Below are 19,339 nucleotides of genomic sequence, written 5' to 3'. Positions count from 1 at the left end.
CGTAATTCATGAACTAGTATGGTGCGTAATTAAAAGCGTACGGTGCATAATGGTGCGTAATGGGTGCGATTGATTGGTCATCTTTATAGGGCGCTAGATATATGGGGGTGCTGAAGTAAATCTGGCACCCCCACAGTTCCAATTTATATTTAAATAATCCTAAAATTAAAAATGAACGTAATTCATGAACTAGTATGGTGCGTAATTAAAAGCGTACGGTGCATAATGGTGCGTAATGGGTGCGATTGATTGGTCATCTTTATAGGGCGCTAGATATATGGGGGTGCTGAAGTAAATCTGGCACCCCCACAGTTCCAATTTATATTTAAATAATCCTAAAATTAAAAATGAACGTAATTCATGAACTAGTATGGTGCGTAATTAAAAGCGTACGGTGCATAATGGTGCGTAATGGGTGCGATTGATTGGTCATCTTTATAGGGCGCTAGATATATGGGGGTGCTGAAGTAAATCTGGCACCCCCACAGTTCCAATTTATATTTAAATAATCCTAAAATTAAAAATGAACGTAATTCATGAACTAGTATGGTGCGTAATTAAAAGCGTACGGTGCATAATGGTGCGTAATGGGTGCGATTGATTGGTCATCTTTATAGGGCGCTAGATATATGGGGGTGCTGAAGTAAATCTGGCACCCCCACAGTTCCAATTTATATTTAAATAATCCTAAAATTAAAAATGAACGTAATTCATGAACTAGTATGGTGCGTAATTAAAAGCGTACGGTGCATAATGGTGCGTAATGGGTGCGATTGATTGGTCATCTTTATAGGGCGCTAGGTATATGGGGGTGCTGAAGTAAATCTGGCACCCCCACAGTTCCAATTTATATTTAAATAATCCTAAAATTAAAAATGAACGTAATTCATGAACTAGTATGGTGCGTAATTAAAAGCGTACGGTGCATAATGGTGCGTAATGGGTGCGATTGATTGGTCATCTTTATAGGGCGCTAGGTATATGGGGGTGCTGAAGTAAATCTGGCACCCCCACAGTTCCAATTTATATTTAAATAATCCTAAAATTAAAAATGAACGTAATTCATGAACTAGTATGGTGCGTAATTAAAAGCGTACGGTGCATAATGGTGCGTAATGGGTGCGATTGATTGGTCATCTTTATAGGGCGCTAGATATATGGGGGTGCTGAAGTAAATCTGGCACCCCCACAGTTCCAATTTATATTTAAATAATCCTAAAATTAAAAATGAACGTAATTCATGAACTAGTATGGTGCGTAATTAAAAGCGTACGGTGCATAATGGTGCGTAATGGGTGCGATTGATTGGTCATCTTTATAGGGCGCTAGGTATATGGGGGTGCTGAAGTAAATCTGGCACCCCCACAGTTCCAATTTATATTTAAATAATCCTAAAATTAAAAATGAACGTAATTCATGAACTAGTATGGTGCGTAATTAAAAGCGTACGGTGCATAATGGTGCGTAATGGGTGCGATTGATTGGTCATCTTTATAGGGCGCTAGGTATATGGGGGTGCTGAAGTAAATCTGGCACCCCCACAGTTCCAATTTATATTTAAATAATCCTAAAATTAAAAATGAACGTAATTCATGAACTAGTATGGTGCGTAATTAAAAGCGTACGGTGCATAATGGTGCGTAATGGGTGCGATTGATTGGTCATCTTTATAGGGCGCTAGATATATGGGGGTGCTGAAGTAAATCTGGCACCCCCACAGTTCCAATTTATATTTAAATAATCCTAAAATTAAAAATGAACGTAATTCATGAACTAGTATGGTGCGTAATTAAAAGCGTACGGTGCATAATGGTGCGTAATGGGTGCGATTGATTGGTCATCTTTATAGGGCGCTAGATATATGGGGGTGCTGAAGTAAATCTGGCACCCCCACAGTTCCAATTTATATTTAAATAATCCTAAAATTAAAAATGAACGTAATTCATGAACTAGTATGGTGCGTAATTAAAAGCGTACGGTGCATAATGGTGCGTAATGGGTGCGATTGATTGGTCATCTTTATAGGGCGCTAGATATATGGGGGTGCTGAAGTAAATCTGGCACCCCCACAGTTCCAATTTATATTTAAATAATCCTAAAATTAAAAATGAACGTAATTCATGAACTAGTATGGTGCGTAATTAAAAGCGTACGGTGCATAATGGTGCGTAATGGGTGCGATTGATTGGTCATCTTTATAGGGCGCTAGGTATATGGGGGTGCTGAAGTAAATCTGGCACCCCCACAGTTCCAATTTATATTTAAATAATCCTAAAATTAAAAATGAACGTAATTCATGAACTAGTATGGTGCGTAATTAAAAGCGTACGGTGCATAATGGTGCGTAATGGGTGCGATTGATTGGTCATCTTTATAGGGCGCTAGGTATATGGGGGTGCTGAAGTAAATCTGGCACCCCCACAGTTCCAATTTATATTTAAATAATCCTAAAATTAAAAATGAACGTAATTCATGAACTAGTATGGTGCGTAATTAAAAGCGTACGGTGCATAATGGTGCGTAATGGGTGCGATTGATTGGTCATCTTTATAGGGCGCTAGGTATATGGGGGTGCTGAAGTAAATCTGGCACCCCCACAGTTCCAATTTATATTTAAATAATCCTAAAATTAAAAATGAACGTAATTCATGAACTAGTATGGTGCGTAATTAAAAGCGTACGGTGCATAATGGTGCGTAATGGGTGCGATTGATTGGTCATCTTTATAGGGCGCTAGGTATATGGGGGTGCTGAAGTAAATCTGGCACCCCCACTGTAATATTTGAATAAATCTAAAACCAATACGGTGCGAAAAACGCTGATAATGGTGCATAATGGTGCGTAATGGGTGCGATTGATTGGTGCATGTCTTTTCCACAAAAGTTGAAGTGGGGGTGTTGAGATAAAGTTGGCACCCCTTTTATATTGTAAATTTCCTTCGGTTCCCAGGGGGTGCGTAACGTGTCTTTGATGGTGCGTTATGGTGCATATTGGGTGCCATAATATAAGATGGTTAATTCGAGTAAAGAAAAATAGGGGGTGCCAACTTTACCGAGCCCTCTTTTACCAGATATTATTAAACCGAGTAAATCACTTTAATTTTTCAATGGCGGTGCTAAGTTAACGACCGCACCCCCTAACGGGATATCGATAAAATAAGGTGCCTAATAGCTTGCACCTTCGATGCACTATCGTGCACCACAGAGAAATTTCCTTGCACCGCACTCTTTTACCAGATATTATTAAACCGAGTAAATCACTTTAATTTTTCAATGGCGGTGCTAAGTTAACGACCGCACCCCCTAACGGGATATCGATAAAATAAGGTGCCTAATAGCTTGCACCTTCGATGCACTATCGTGCACCACAGAGAAATTTCCTTGCACCGCACTCTTTTACCAGATATTATTAAACCGAGTAAATCACTTTAATTTTTCAATGGCGGTGCTAAGTTAACGACCGCACCCCCTAACGGGATATCGATAAAATAAGGTGCCTAATAGCTTGCACCTTCGATGCACTATCGTGCACCACAGAGAAATTTCCTTGCACCGCACTCTTTTACCAGATATTATTAAACCGAGTAAATCACTTTAATTTTTCAATGGCGGTGCTAAGTTAACGACCGCACCCCCTAACGGGATATCGATAAAATAAGGTGCCTAATAGCTTGCACCTTCGATGCACTATCGTGCACCACAGAGAAATTTCCTTGCACCGCACTCTTTTACCAGATATTATTAAACCGAGTAAATCACTTTAATTTTTCAATGGCGGTGCTAAGTTAACGACCGCACCCCCTAACGGGATATCGATAAAATAAGGTGCCTAATAGCTTGCACCTTCGATGCACTATCGTGCACCACAGAGAAATTTCCTTGCACCGCACTCTATTACCAGATATTATTACACCGAGTAAATCACTTTAATTTTTCAATGGCGGTGCTAAGTTAACGACCGCACCCCCTAATGGGATATCGATAAAATAAGGTGCCTAATAGCTTGCACCTTCGATGCACTATCGTGCACCACAGAGACCTTTCATTGCACCGTTGGTGCAATCGATAAGGCATTTTTTCCTATATCGAATATTTATCTTTACAGCCTAATGTTTTAATAAATTTCCGCCCTTTTTGAGACAGTGCAATGACGGATTTCGGTGGTGCATGATAGTGCACCATTGGTGCAGTCGTTTAGGCATGTGGTTTTTAGCAATATCGAACATTGGATATTTGGCAAATTTAGAATTTTTTAAATTTCCCGCATTTTTATGACGGTGCATTATAATATTTTTGTGGTGCACGATAGTGCACCGTTGGTGCAATCGATTAGGCATGTTATAATTAACGATATCAAATTTGGGGGTGCTGTCGTTAACTTAGCCCCCCCTTTTGTTTTTTGAATTTCCCGCCTTTCCCAGATGGTGCAACAAAAAATTTCAGTGGTGCACTATGGTGCATGAAGGGTGCATTAAGGTGCAGAAAGTTATTTTAAAATCGGTCGCTTGGGGGCGCTAACTTAATGGACCCTGATGGGCGGGGCGACAAGGGTTTTTGGGGAAGAGACTGTGATGGCGGGCAGAATGGTATCCTCCGGTGACGACCTCTTTCTCTCGCTCCTTTCTGTTTGAGTTGCGCGCTTTCTTTTTGCCAACGGAAAATGTTTTCCTTCAGTAAAGCGTCTCAGGGACCCCCGCCAAACCCAAAAAGATTGTGATAAATACTGTTTACGGTGAGAGAAGACTCTCTAGACGCGAATAAAGAATTACGTCTCAACTGCTACGTCAACAATAACATAAAATATTATATTTCTGACGATGGGTTTTGTGGACGTCAGTAATACCGCGTCTTACGTTGTTGATTTTAAAAGTTGTTAGTCACGTCAACTACTTAGGGTAGTATCTAATAAGGTCTTAACGTTTTGCTGGATAAAATATGGAATATTATTGTATTGGATAGTTTTGTTAACTGGATTCTTTTTCGGTAGGATGGTCGACTGCAGAGCGGCGACCACATCTTGCAAATCGGGGACGTCAACCTCCGCGGTATGGGCTCGGAGCAAGTGGCGGCCGTTTTGCGTCACGCCGGCACCGACGTCCGACTGATCGTGGCCCGACCGGTGGAACCGACTTCGCCCGACTACAATAGCCTTCAGAGCAGCGCTCCCATCGTGCCAACTCGCATCCTCGCCGACCCCGAGGAAGTCGAGAAATACCTGAGCGTGTTCCAGCAGTCGCAGAACGGCTACCCGGACGCGACCATGATTCCCTACGGCGACGTCATCGAGTCCACCGCCGTCAACGGACTGACCACCCAAGTCGAGGTTCCGGCCACCGTCGAGTACGACCGCGGCTTCACCTACCAGACCTCCGTGGACTGCCATCTCGCCACCGACGCAACCGTGAGTCTTTGAAAAGCCTTTATTTACTTAGCGTATATAACGTGGTCGTTCCCGAATCGGCGCTGTCTCTACCGCGTGGAATCGCGAAGGCTGGCGACTATAAAATGGCAGATGCTCTTTTGCCTTTTGCCTTTTAATCTAGTTTGTAAATTTAGGCTTAATGTTTTAGTAGTACACCGCCTCGAGCGGGCATTTGGGTTTTATGGAGAACGGGCCATCGCGCTCCCTTCCTAATCAATTGGCCAAACTTATCCCCGGCGAACAAGCGTCTTCCATTTTAATTACGCTGTTTTCCCCTCTCTCCACTCGTTATTGACTTCAAAGGAAGAGCGCCACGGCTTTATTAATTTAGGCAAACCTGGTTTTCCTTTATAGCCATATCCAGCGCTCCGCCTCCGCGCTCGCCGCCAAGCTGCAACACCCACCGGTTAAGTAGTTTTACGCTTGTCCGCTTGCCCATAAACGTTTTAATTCATTAAGTACGGTGGCGTTTGGCTTTTTAGTTTCCCGAACACGTCCTTTGTCTCGAACCGGAGCGCCCCCTACAACCCATCCCCTCCACCAAAATTTGCTCGCCTATTGACCTCCCGACGAACTTAACGTTTTGAACACGCGGTGGAGGTCATTTTTATCCCGTATCTTCTAAGTACCTCTTAACTTAATATATTAAATTTGGCGGCCGCTTAAGACGGACGGAGAGCCCCGAACACGCTCCAGAAAATAGTTTTTACCAAGGATGTCGTTCTAAGCGATTCTGACCGCTTACCTTCGCCTCGAAACGCGCGATATAATCTTCGCGTTATCCGTAGTATACTCGTAAGCGTCTTTATAGCTAGCATTTCTCGATGTCTTGGTCGTTTAGATAATAAAAGAGAACGAGCAAATTTGAAGCCGCTTAGTTAGTGTAGCGTTATAATAGCGTTTTCATCGCGAAACTCGGTTGGGGGAAGTTCAACCAAGTACTTGGTCTCGCCGCTCTCGCGATTACCGAAAGTACTCGTGTTTGCGCTTTCAACCAAATAAGTTATTAATTATCTTTACAGACTATACTCAACTTTGATAATTTACCTTTATAGTATTTCTTAAAATTATCTAAAACGCTATATTTGGTGTTGCACTGGAAATGACCGTCGATTCGCTTAGCCAAATCGTCTCGCGAATATAGTTCTATGTTGTTGCTAACTGCCATTGTAGGCTAAAGTAGACCTACTTTATTCATTCTTACGTCAACTACCGTAATCGTCGCGTTTCCGCTTCTAAAGCTTTGAAACGCGCTCGACTTGAGGCTCGCAAATTTTAAACTTTTATGGCCGTCCTAATCTTTCTCTCTCTTTCTCTCAATGTGTCTTTAAAATATTCCGCTCGAACGAATTATACGGCGCACGCCATCGCTTCACTACTCCTTTATTTACCTTCGCCGTAGCTCTAGAGTGTACTTTCTCGGAGAAAGAGGCCGAGTCCAACAGCCGATGCCCGGCCAGTTTTCTTTTCGCCCTCTTGATTGCCTTCAGGAGTAACTTCGCCCCTTTTTTGACCAAAGTATTCCGAAAGTTTTTCAATGGTTTTTCCGAGCCCAAGCCACTCCTGCCCACTTTTATATTGTAGAGTATTTTATTTTGAAAGCGGAATGTATATAAAATTTCTCCCGAGAACCGTTAACTCGACGAAACTAGGAATGTTTTGGATTTCGGAAAAGCCCTTTAATATGTGAAAGTGGTTTTCGAGTTTCGACGGCGTTGCCGGGTTTTCAATTTTTTTAGCCTCGCCCATTGTACCAGTTTGAGTACCCGAGTGCTAGTGGCGGAAAGAGGACTTTCCTAAAATCGTTTGTTTCGCGGTTGACTTTAGTATTGCTTTGGGATTTTGCCGCGTCTCGCGTATTAGAGGCGCGACTTTACCGCTAGCGGGTACCTATTACTTTCGTTTTCCCAAAAGTTAAGGTCAAAGGTTAACCACGCCAATATGACACTGCCAAGTTATTACTAGAATTTACCAGTTGCGTTACATACCGTGTCATTCGAATTTCAATCGTCCGAACGGTGGAACAAATGTTCGAATTTCATTCGTCCGAACCGCCGAAATAACAAATGTTTCAATTGTTCGAATTGGACAACTTGTTTGTTTCATTCGTCCGAATCGGTAGCATCACTTGTCCGAATCGGTAGCATCACTTGTCCGAATCGGTAGCATCACTTGTCCGAATCGGTAGCATCACTTGTCCGAATCGGTAGCATCACTTGTCCGAATCGGTAGCATCACTTGTCCGAATCGGTAGCATCACTTGTCCGAATCGGTAGCATCACTTGTCCGAATCGGTAGCATCACTTGTCCGAATTCTGTCGCTAAATTAATATTTCTTATTGCTGTTTTTTTTGGTCCGGACTTTTTTTAGTGCAAGAATAAAAAATAAAAAACTACATTGTAAATATCGTTGTTTGTTCAAGTTGTTTTTTCTTAATTGCGGCTATATCTATATATTGTATATTTTACTTCATATTCGTATTAATATCGATCAATGTTGTGGATATTTTAGGTTAGGCTCACGTTAATGTTACTATTTTCTTATATTAACAATATTTAAAAAAAAAATTCCTAATGTTCAAAAAAAAACGGACAAACGATTATTCGAACAAATGAAATTCGCCAGTAAAGTTAACATAAATTAAACGACTAAATCACCAACAAAAGATTTTTCGGGCAATGAAATACGTTTTCGGACATACGATCCTGTTTTCCGGCATTCGGACAAATGATCTTTCGGACATTTGTACCACCGTTCGGACGAATGAAATTCGAACAAATGTACCCAAATCCCGTTTTAAGACCTATTGTTTTGATTTAGCGTTTAATAACCGAACAGTCGGCTGTCATTTAAACGAATTCCACAGTGATACTTTTTGTAAACCATTTTAACTATGCCTAAAGTATCGGTTTTTTGATAGCATTTTGAAAAACAAACTCCACCTAAAGATGTGTACATTGTAGAAATACCCTTTTAGTGTCCCGTTCACCCAGAGTCACCATCGGAGATGATGATTCTTGAAACGTTTTAGAGATATTTTATAAATGAAATAAGATATGTGCTATTTTTGAACGTGTTGGGTTACTTTTGTAGTTAGAAAACACTGAAACTTAAAAATTTCAAAACATCCCGACCCGACCCGGTTTTATGGGGTTTTTTCTCTCCCCGACCCCGACCCCGACTAAAATCTCACCCAGTAAGATCACTAGTGCCTCTTGGATAAATCGGCCTTAATGACGTCACACGACCGATAATATCGACTAATTTGTGTGCCTAAGAATGTAGACGGTTAAACGAAGAATATAAGAGCACTTATATCTTGGTTCCCCGGGAGAAAAACCACGCCCCTTCGCCTTTCCTCGTATCATCCTCGTATAGGAGAAAGTCCCTATGGTACGAGCGTTGGCACTTTCATGTTAACATTGGCTGGAGCCGCTGCTGCATATTCCCGGCTCACTCGAATACATTCTCGGTATTAAGCTTGTTTTCCACGTCATAATGTTATTTTCTTTACGCGCGTAAAAACGTTTGAACGTTTCGAAGCTGAGAAACGCGTCGTTGCGCGCGCCAGTGGAAAACAAGCTTAAAGGCCTAAGTTTTCTTCTGCCTGTCCCCCTTTAAATTAACTCAGTGGAGCACAAATACCCTGGTGGTAGGCCAACCGCTGAACATGTTGGCCCAATTTAAAGGGGACAGGCAGAAGAAAACCTAGGCCTTTAACTCGTTTTTTTAGCGGATATTTCGCTTTGAGAACTAGTTAAGACGGCCCAATTTTTATTCATTAATACTTTTGATATACGAGGATAGTTTTGATGATGTTGTGATGAGAACTAGCTCGAATCTGGAAACTCAATCTAACATACTTCTAACTTTTCCCGAAGTTGCGGAAATTTTTATTTTTGGATGTCAGAAAAGTCGCCCATCAGATTGGCGACGAAGTTGGCTCGCGTTCCCATCGATTTTCTTTCATCTCTCGCGCGAATTGAGAGGGTGGACGTTTGGCCGCCAGTTGCTTTTCGGGGGTTGCTTAAAATAAACCCGAGAGTGCGTGGAGGGGGGGGGGGGGGCACGAGCTTCTTTATTAAGTCCGCGGTCGCTTCCAAATTCCGTCAAAGTTTCACTTTCTTTCTTTTCATCATCTGACTCCGAGAATAATAAAAATGCCAGAGCGCACCCGACGGTTTTTGCATTGACAGTCATATCCTTTTCTCCCTCTTCGTTCCCCCCCGCGAAACTGAAGCTTCGTTGTTTATTGCAATTTCGTCTCGTATAAGGTCCTTCTCGGCGTCCTTAGTATTTCGGAAGTGGAGGACCGGAGCTTCGGGGCTTATAAACCAAACGTGACAGAGTTACGGCAATCTCGAATTAAGAAAACTGTTTGCTTAGAATCACGATAGCTTGGTTTTTCGGCTGGAAATAGCTTCTCTTTTTTCGAATATATTAACTCCTGATAGCGAGAGTGAAGTCAGTCGAGAATTTTTACATTAAACTAACTTACAAGGAGACTGCCCGAGGTGTTAAACACCGATTTTGTTCAAACTCGGGGGATTGGTAGACCTTCATGTAACTTGAAAAATCCTATAGGGATTTTATTCAATGGGCAACGGGTTTGCCGTGGCAAACGAAAAATGTTTTTGACAACATAAAATAACATGGGATTTTGAGCGATTACCCTGTGAAAACAATTTAAAAAATTTATCAAAATGTGACCAATTATTATTTTTTCGTAAATTTTTATCATTTTTTTTATAATTTTGGTATTTTAATTATTTTTTCAATTTTGTAAAATGTTTCACAGGGGGACCATTGGAATCGGTCACTATTTTGCTTTAATTTCCTAATTTGTTAGTAATTTTTCGTAGTTTACCCGTTGAAATTACGTCTTTTACAAAATTAAAAAGCATTTTGAACCTAATTATCCTTTTTTTTTCGCTCGCTCACCTAATTATTGAACAAAATTATCTTTAAAATCCATTAGCTTTCACTTCATAAATATTTGAAACCCGAATTTTTCTGTAATTTCAATAGAATTCATCCTATACTAGCTTTAATACCCGGTTTCGCCCGGGGTCTTAGTTTTAAAGAATGACTCAGAGATCTGATTTGTACGTAAGAAAGGTAAACGCTTTAGCAAAAACGCAAAACGCGTAGCAAAAAGCCCTACTACTTCAAAATTCCCAACTAAACCTCCCCATTCTACGAAGTCCCTTTCTTTCCCACTAACTCCCTTTCTACGAATTTCACACTCACCCGTTAAAAAAGTTTAAAGGTCGGGACGGGCGCAAGGAACTCAACAAACCGGGCGCGACGAGACCAGCCGTAAAAATAGATAAGGGAAGCAAAGAGGTGAAAGTCCAAAGTCGAGTAAAATAAAATTGAATTAGATAAATAACCATGTCAGGTATTTGGAATTAGGCGCGTTTAGTTGGAAATCAGGCCCTGAACATTGAGTTAAAATTTCAAAGCTCTAGGGCTAACCGATCTCGAGTTTTTATGAACATTACATACAAATAAAAACTTGTTGAGTGTAGGGAGCTGTTGGCTCGCGTGGCATGCAGGGCTTGCCACCACCCTCCTACGCATTGTAACCAGGCCACCTGAATTAAAAGGCTTCAAAAGTCGCTTGATGACTTAGGCCTAAGGTGGTGCCTTGGGTATTAGCCTAGCTGAAAAAAAATAAAAAGGATAGATTTTCCAAAAAATATCTATAAACTATATAAAATAAACTAAATTTCGTTTAGTCCTATAATATTTTTTCAGGTTTTCTGTTACCCCGAATGGCTATTTTTTACTTGTTTGACTTTTGGGCATTTTACTGTCTAGATATGGCGCCACAGGTATAGTAAGTCTGGTAGCACCATCGAAAGCGAGATTGGCGAATTAAAATAAATATTTTATTTTCAGCCTAAAATTAAATATATATAAATTTATAAGCAATTATGTTAATTTTGCCGGGAATAGTGGCTCACTCCTGTAATCCCAGGTGTCCGGCCGTGTGAGGACGACCACCAATCCCCCAACGGGTGGTCGGAATACTTCCGCCACGGGTGTCCCCACCCCTGTCCCCACGTATCCCCCCGTTGGCGTGGCCGTTACACATATCTCGCCCTGATTAATCAGATGGTGTCTTCGCCGGGCTCGCGGTCTTATCAGACTCAATTCAGCCCTTTCTTCTTTGAATAAACAAAAAAATTATGTTAATTTTTTAATTAACTTTGTTTCGGAATCCAACGTTTTAGAATTTAAAAAACAAAATTATTTATACATTTCTTAAAATAAATTAAATTTCGCTATAGCCGGTAAACTTGGTACTGGGTATGGGTTATACGCTGGATATAATATTAACAGATATGTATCCTGTCTTAAATTGTTGTGGTTAATTCTAAAAGTCACAGATAATGTTCTGAAGCATACAGAATTAAGAAAACGTTATTGCCGAAAAATAAAAGAATTAATTTGTTCGCCTGTGAGTTAATAGAATTCCTTTCCATAATTAAAATATAATTGGTCAAATTACCACAGAATCTATCTACACCACGAGGTATATAGCAATACATATTTTTGTAAATACACTTTTGGCCATGGCTATCTACGCTGTCTGCTTGTTTTACCAAAAGTGAAATTCCCTGGCCGACTTCTGGTAGAGCTTTTTTCCGCGAGGTGGCGAGGGAAACGAGTATTTTGGTACTTTGGTCTTCGGGGAAGAGCGACGCGAAACTATTAATTAGTTCCACGAGCGCTGATCTACATACTGGTAACCTCCATCTCTTATTTTATTGCTAATAAAGCAAATTGGGATAAGGCTTATTTCGTTTTCTTGTTTCGTTATTTGAACAGAACCGTAACTCCTCGGAGTGTAGTCTGGCCCTCTTCGTGCCCGATACATCGGGCCCCGTTCGAACTTACAAGAAGACGACCCGAGGTGATTTTCACCGATTTTGTTCAAATTCGGGGGATAAGTAGAATTTTATGTAACTTGAAATTTCCCAAAACGAAAAATTTCGACGTTCTTTAGTTTTGCCATGGCTACAAAAAATATTTTTGATAACTTAAAACCTACATTTCACTATAGAAATTAACATGGAGAAATCACAGATTTAATGATTTGAAAAATGTTTAAATATTAAAAAAATAAATCAGGTAAATGCGTGTAAATTTGGGAAAAAATAAGCAAATTGGGTAAATACAAGTAAATTTGGTTTATATTATTTAAAATGGGTATAAATGGTTATATGCATGTACATTTCGGTAAATATTAGTAAAATGTGTAAATTAGGTAAATGCAAGTAAATTGACATAATTTTACCAAAATTAACCTGAATTTACCCAATATACATTTTTTTTAAATATAATTTACTTTTTTAAATATAATTTACTTTTTTTAAATATAATTTACTTTTTTAAATATAATTTACTTTTTTAAATATAATTTACTTTTTTAAATATAATTTACTTTTTTAAATATAATTTACTTTTTAAATATAATTTACGTTTTTAAATATAATTTACTTTTTTAAATATAATTTACTTTTTTTAAATATAATTTACGTTTTTTAAATATAATTTACTTTTTTAAATATAATTTACTTTTTTAAATATAATTTACTTTTTTAAATATAATTTACTTTTTTAAATATAATTTACTTTTTTAAATATAATTTACTTTTTTAAATATAATTTACCTTTTTAAATATAATTTACTTTTTTAAATATAATTTACTTTTTTAAATATAATTTACCTTTTTAAATATAATTTACTTTTTTTAAATATAATTTACTTTTTTTAAATATAATTTACTTTTTTTAAATATAATTTACTTTTTTAAATATAATTTACTTTTTTAAATATAATTTACTTTTTTAAATATAATTTACTTTTTTAAATATAATTTACTTTTTTAAATATAATTTACTTTTTTAAATATAATTTACTTTTTTAAATATTTCAAATTTTTTCAAATGGTTCTAAAAATCAGCGATTTTCCCATTTTAATTCCAATTTTAAGTAATCAAAAACATTTTTGGTTGCCATTGCAAAACTAAAGCCCGTCGAAACTTTTCCTTTTGGGAAATTTCAAGTTACATAAAGGTCTACTTATCCCCCTAATTTAAAAAAAAATCGGTGAAAATCACCTCGGGTTGTCTCCTTGTTATTGTCTCCAGATCGATCCTGACATGACAATACGAGAGAAGGTGGCCTATAGTGCTCTAGTAATTTCAATTTGTTCTATCCTCGCTTATCACCCTGGAAGATGGCGCCACCTTTAACGTTACGCTTTCCATGGACCAAAGTATCTAAGGGGACTCACTGTTTAGTATTTTACACGGTAGACGGGTCCTAAATCGACTGTGCGTAAACCTCTTCGTGTTAAGACCAAAAACGCTTACAGAACTCGACTACAGCGACACCAAGCTCGTCCAAAATGAACTAAGCTTTGCCGCGATTTCCCGTACTAACGCCTGCTTTTTTGGCCACAGCGGCGAGTCCCTTTAGCATCTTGGTCCATGAACTTTCCTTCCATTCTGTTATATATAAATAGATCAGTCCGATATTGGTTTTGGGGTCCTACGATTTTCCCTTCTTTTTTCGCTCCGTCCCCGGGCCGAGTGTCGTCTGCTACGAGTATCGCTATTCGTTTTCTCGTCAAAAGGGGCCCCAGCTTTTTTCCGAGCTGAGAGAAATCCTCTATCTATTATTCTTGGCCAAGTTTGACCCGCTTCCGCATTTCTCTTCGTATAGCTCTCTCTCTCTCTCTCTCTCTCTCTCTCTCTCTCTCTCTCCCGCGAGTTTTTCGCCTATACAGGGTGGAAGCCTGAGCCGTGTTCCAGCCTCGGTACTTCTCCTAGTACATCAAAGTGCTGCGGGTAGAACACTTCTACAGGCGCTAGTAGGCCAAATTTAGACCAATGGGAGAATTAGAAGCGCATCTTTAAAATGCTTTTTCGGGCGATTTTATAAAAATGCGCTTCTAATTCTCCCATTGGTCCATTTTTGACCTACCAGCGCCGGTAGAAGTGTTCCACCCGTAGCACTCTAGTGTACTAGGAGAAGTACCGATTCTGGACCACGGCTGAGGCTTCCACCCTGTATAGATGGTGGCCTCCAGAAAGAAATATTTGAGATTCAGCGGCGCTGAGAAAAGAGCTCTTTCTTCCCCTTTTCCGGCGTGTCGTGTCTTTTTACTCGGAAACACACCGAGTGGACGGACGACCCCCAAAAATTGAGGTCTTTTTAAGCATTCAATTTGAAGCGTATATGGGATTTCATTCCACGTAAGCCGGTTATATTATATATGGAACGTCGGATCATTCGGAAGGTATTTTCTCATATTGTTCCATATTTCTGACATTTCATCGTAGCCTCTATTTCTCCCGAATTCTTTCCGCTCTCGGATGTTATCCGCGCCGACCGTTATACGGGATATTATTTTCCCTCTGTTTACATCCAGAAATAGCGTTTTTCTCCGACTGACTCTTAACCGAAGCTCGAGTTTCAATTTACCGGGCACTCCAAATATTCGGGAATACACAAAAGATATAGGATATATTACGTTCGGCCAAAGGAACGTTACAAATAGGAATTTTTACGACTTACCTACTGCAATACACTATCCTTCCCCTATCACCCTACAAATGATTGTTACATTTTTTCGTTCTCCACGGGCTTTTAGAGGAATGCCGTAAAGGATTAAATAAAGGGGTGCTAAAAGTCGGGGAAAAGGTTGGGAATTGGAAAATGGGCCTATGTATCATTGAAAGGTATGGGGCGCCAAACCGGAAAAACTAAATATTATTTCTTAAATTATTTAAAATAATAATAATAATATTTCTAGAATTGTGGTACAATATTTCTAGAAATGTGGTACAATATTTCGAGAAATGTGGTACAATATTTCGAGAAATGTTATTTAATTTTTATATGGGCCAAACTAAAAGAACGTTAAAATGAGGAAAAATGCATAAAAGAAGAAACAAATGCATAATGGTATAGCGAAACATGTATGGGACACGAGGGGCATGATATAAAATGGGGGGAAGCTAAAATAATGTGCAAAGAACCAGATTGGTTTAATAGGTTATTCAAAGAAAGTACTTTTATTAAAAACAAGTCACGTTAAACCTTGATAATGAATAATCAAATGAATTTAAAAATTGGGTCATAATATGTAAAATGCGCGTGTGCATCGAAACTATGCAATGAACCTTTTTTAAAATCATTAAAATTTTATATCAGTTGAAAAAGAGCCACGAGCCCGAAAGCTCCTGTATAATTTTTACAACTTTTAATTAAAGTTTTAAATGAAAATCCATTTGAATGTCTTCTATTTATAAATTTACTGAGTTTTTTTCCGGTTTGGTGCCCCCATAGTAAGGTCAGGGAATTTTAAAGTTATGCCATTTAAATTTATTTAGGATGATTATATAGTTCTGTAAATATTATTTAGTTGCCTAAACCTAATTCCAACGGTCCAATAAAACGTTTCTTAGCTAAAACATAATCCGACGAGTCACAGAAATTTAATTCTGATAGTAGTAAAATATATAATTAAAAATATTCTAGTTTTGGTTTAAAAAAGATGAGGGAAAATCTCTAAATACGATTAGGGAAATAAGGGAAATTGGAATATGAAAATATTGTGGCAACCCTAAAATAGCGGTTTAAATTAATTCCTTGGTTAAGGTACCGTTAGACTTCGTCGATATATATCCTTTTTTTTTCTAAAGAAAATAATCTTTGACATTTTCCGTTTATAAAAGGACGTGGCGGTTTCCTTTTAAGACGTTTCGATTTCAGCCCCACTAACAACAGCTGTTCGGATATATTTTACTTCCCCCTCCCCCCTTTTATTTAATGGCGCTTTTTTCGAATTAAATATAAACTGAAAACGGCTTCAGATGGCGGATGTGACCCAGTTACGTGATCCTATAGGTTTTCTTTTTAGTTTTTCCGCTGGAATGACCAGTCGTTACTCGAGTAACTGAAATCCTCCATTTATAGAGTGATTTCTAAAAAAATTTTTATAAACGTAATTCGATATGGAGCCGTCTCGGATTTTCTTCTACAAAAAAATGGTACTTTATTAATATTAGTACTATTGAATTTATGGAAGAATCGGTCTCTCCTTACCATTTCCGTAAATTGGTTGAGAGATAAGAAATAAAAAGGTTTTGTTTGTCGTTATCACTGCCCAAAGTAAATAGATTTCCCAAACGAAGCGCGACTCTTACTGGGGTTTTTTCCTCCCGCCGATATACAGGGCGGAAGCCTCAGCCGTGGTCCAACCTCGGTACTTCTCCTAGTACACCAGAGTGCTGCGGGTGGAACACTTCTACAGGCGCTGGTAGACCAAAAATAGACCAATGGGATAATTAGAAGCGCATCTTCCAAATGCTTTTTCGGGTGATTGGATAAAGATGCGCTTCTAATTATGCCATTGGTCTATTTTGGTAATACCAGCGCCTGTAGAAGTGCTCAACCCGCAGCACTCTGGTGTACTAGGAGAAGTACCGAGGATGGACCTCGGCTGAAGCTTCCACCCTGTATGTATATATATTTCCTCGCGTCGTTTTTGCCGGTAACTGGATATGCTAGCTTCTCGCGAGGCACCGAGATAAGGGCCGTACCAACCTCAATAGGTAGAGGATACGTCAGCCGACATCGTCATCCAATACGGGAAGAAGGGTACGGTTGGCGTTGGAGAAAGTAGCGTCTAATTCTCGGGTTGAAATACGTCTTTGCGATAAGCGGGAAGAACTGGGAAGCTCGAGAGCGGTGTTGGGATCAGGAAGATTGCCATGGAGAGTGTACGAGGCTCTCTCTTCTCCGTCCGTGTTTGGCTTTTGGTGACTTCAATCGGATTACGATTGGAGGAAGGCGAAGAGCTAGTTCTGATTTGGCGGCGTTATCCCGGCTCCGTCGCATCCAGCGGCTTAGCACTTTGAATTCCTAATGTATTCCAAACCCCGGGCCGAGTCTCGTCCGCGCTTGTTATCTCGAACCGCGTTTTTTCTTTCCCTTTTCTCCCATTAGCTTAAAAGAGTCAATACCGACCGTAGAATTTCAACACCCCCGTAGGTTATTTTCCACGTATTTTTTATATCGCCTCGGCCAATGTTGGTCGGCCGTTCTCATTGGCTCAGTGCGAACCCGAGAAATGCTCCGTATAGGATGCCATCTGGCATCGCTAATAAAATAATCGGAGATCGAATTTCGCAAAGCCCCTTTTCTTCTCCCCGCCGCCACGTGTTTTTGTAGTGGAACTTTTGGATAACATTCCCCCCGCGGCTCTGGGCGCAATCTCTTCGCTTCGCCCCCCCCCCCCCGTCTTTCCTTATTATTGATTTCTTTTAACTTGGTATTAATTCTAGAGATTGAACGCCCACATTTTTCGTATGGGAATATTCAAATTTATTATATTTATGATAATGATAATTTTTACCTCCAGATAGCTACGACAGGGTTCGTACACGACCTGGAAAAGTCGGGGAATTTCAAAATGATCCCCAAAAAAATCAGGCAACAAAAGTTTTGAAAGGTGTATTAAAAATACATAATAAATATTTTTTAAGATTTTACCTTAAACCATTCATTTATTCTACAATTATGGTTAAAGGGATATTTTGGAAATTTGGTCAGTGAAAACTTGGAAATGTCAGAGAATTTAATTCCAGAAATTTGGTACGAACCCTGTACGAACGTTATGGGGATAGTCAAATATCCAATTTCCATTTTAAGTTGGAAATCCCCAAGTCGAAAAGTGTTTATTTCGCGAGTGAAACTGTACATTAGTACGTGGCAAACTTGTTCGAATCCCCGGAGCCCAAATCGCGAAAGTCTCTTCTTTAATTGGACAGCTAGTAGTCGTTACTCACGGCGGTTTGGCCTACTCAATATTCCATCCTCATCTCGTTTGTATTCCGGAGTAGACGAATAATGAGAAACCCTCGAAATGAAGAAGTCGGGAGAAAAAGAGGCGGAGATGAATGCTGGAATGGATGAAGACGCTCGGGCTGAAGAGCCGAAAAATTATCCCCAAGTCGAGGGCTTAAAGCCCATAAATGAGAACGAGAGTAAATGTTACGCGGGCCCTTTTCCGTTATTTTATCTCTGCTGGCGTTTTGGGAAACAGGCCAAACTCGTCTCAAACTCCCGCAGTTTCCCCGAGTTTCTTCTCTTTTCAATTGGTTTTTTTATACGCATCTGCGTTTCTCGTTTGCGCTTTTGGCGCGAGAGTGAAGAGTAATGACACGAAAGGGGATTCCGTTTTATTAGACAATCCCCGAATTAGTTTGGCATTCGCCCTCTTACCTTTTGCTCCCGCCCTTCCATCTCCCATCTACATCAGCCCGCATGCTGTAAAGGATTTTTTAAAGACGTTCAATTTAGCGTTTTATTGGCTTCGTTTAGCGCAACTTATTTTAATAGCGTTCCTATACTTTTCGTTTACGTAATGGTCTATTGGTTTTAATCTTTTCTTATTACTCGATTGGTGCAGTTTTAACGGTTTTTTTTAAGTTTTTAAAGTTTTCGTTGTTTTATTTAGGCAATTTTTTTTTAGAATTTATGAAGTATAATATTATTGACTTTAATCTTTATTATTACTTTATTATGAAATGCTTTCCACCTCCCTCCTACGCATCGTAACCCGGCCACCTGTTTAAGGCATTAAAAGTCTCTAGATGACTTGGGCCTAAGGTGGTGCCTTGGGTATTAGCCTAGCTGATTATTGTTAAAACTAGTTTACATGAACTCCTTTTCGTACTAAATTTCAAGCTTAAAACTAGTAACGGTTCTATCAAAAATGTTTACAAACATGCTTCTAAAAGCAGTTCTAGGTGTCAGCACCTTCCGGGGACTCAAAGCGAAAGGCGAGTTGTCTGCTTCCCGAAATCACGTGGTTAATAAGTTAATAATCA

At 39.4% G+C, this 19,339-nt stretch overlaps 1 protein-coding gene across 3 annotated transcripts in view; it reads left to right on the top strand.

Annotated features, from left to right (window-relative positions):
• Positions 1-19,339, top strand: part of LOC149941135 (multiple PDZ domain protein-like) — a 322,502-nt gene that overhangs the window by 71,554 nt on the left and 231,609 nt on the right. For all 3 annotated transcript variants that reach the window (XM_090176997.1, XM_090176996.1, XM_090176998.1), the window contains exon 8: positions 4,987-5,400. In XM_090176997.1, coding sequence (XP_090033123.1) covers positions 4,987-5,400 — 414 coding nt within the window. The remainder of the gene's footprint in view (positions 1-4,986; positions 5,401-19,339) is intronic.

Source organism: Leiobunum rupestre, chromosome 6, assembly GCF_980474605.1.
Source record: "Leiobunum rupestre chromosome 6, qqLeiRupe1.1.hap1, whole genome shotgun sequence".
Lineage (NCBI taxonomy): Eukaryota > Metazoa > Arthropoda > Arachnida > Opiliones > Sclerosomatidae > Leiobunum > Leiobunum rupestre.
This window is presented reverse-complemented; position numbering and strand designations above follow the sequence as displayed.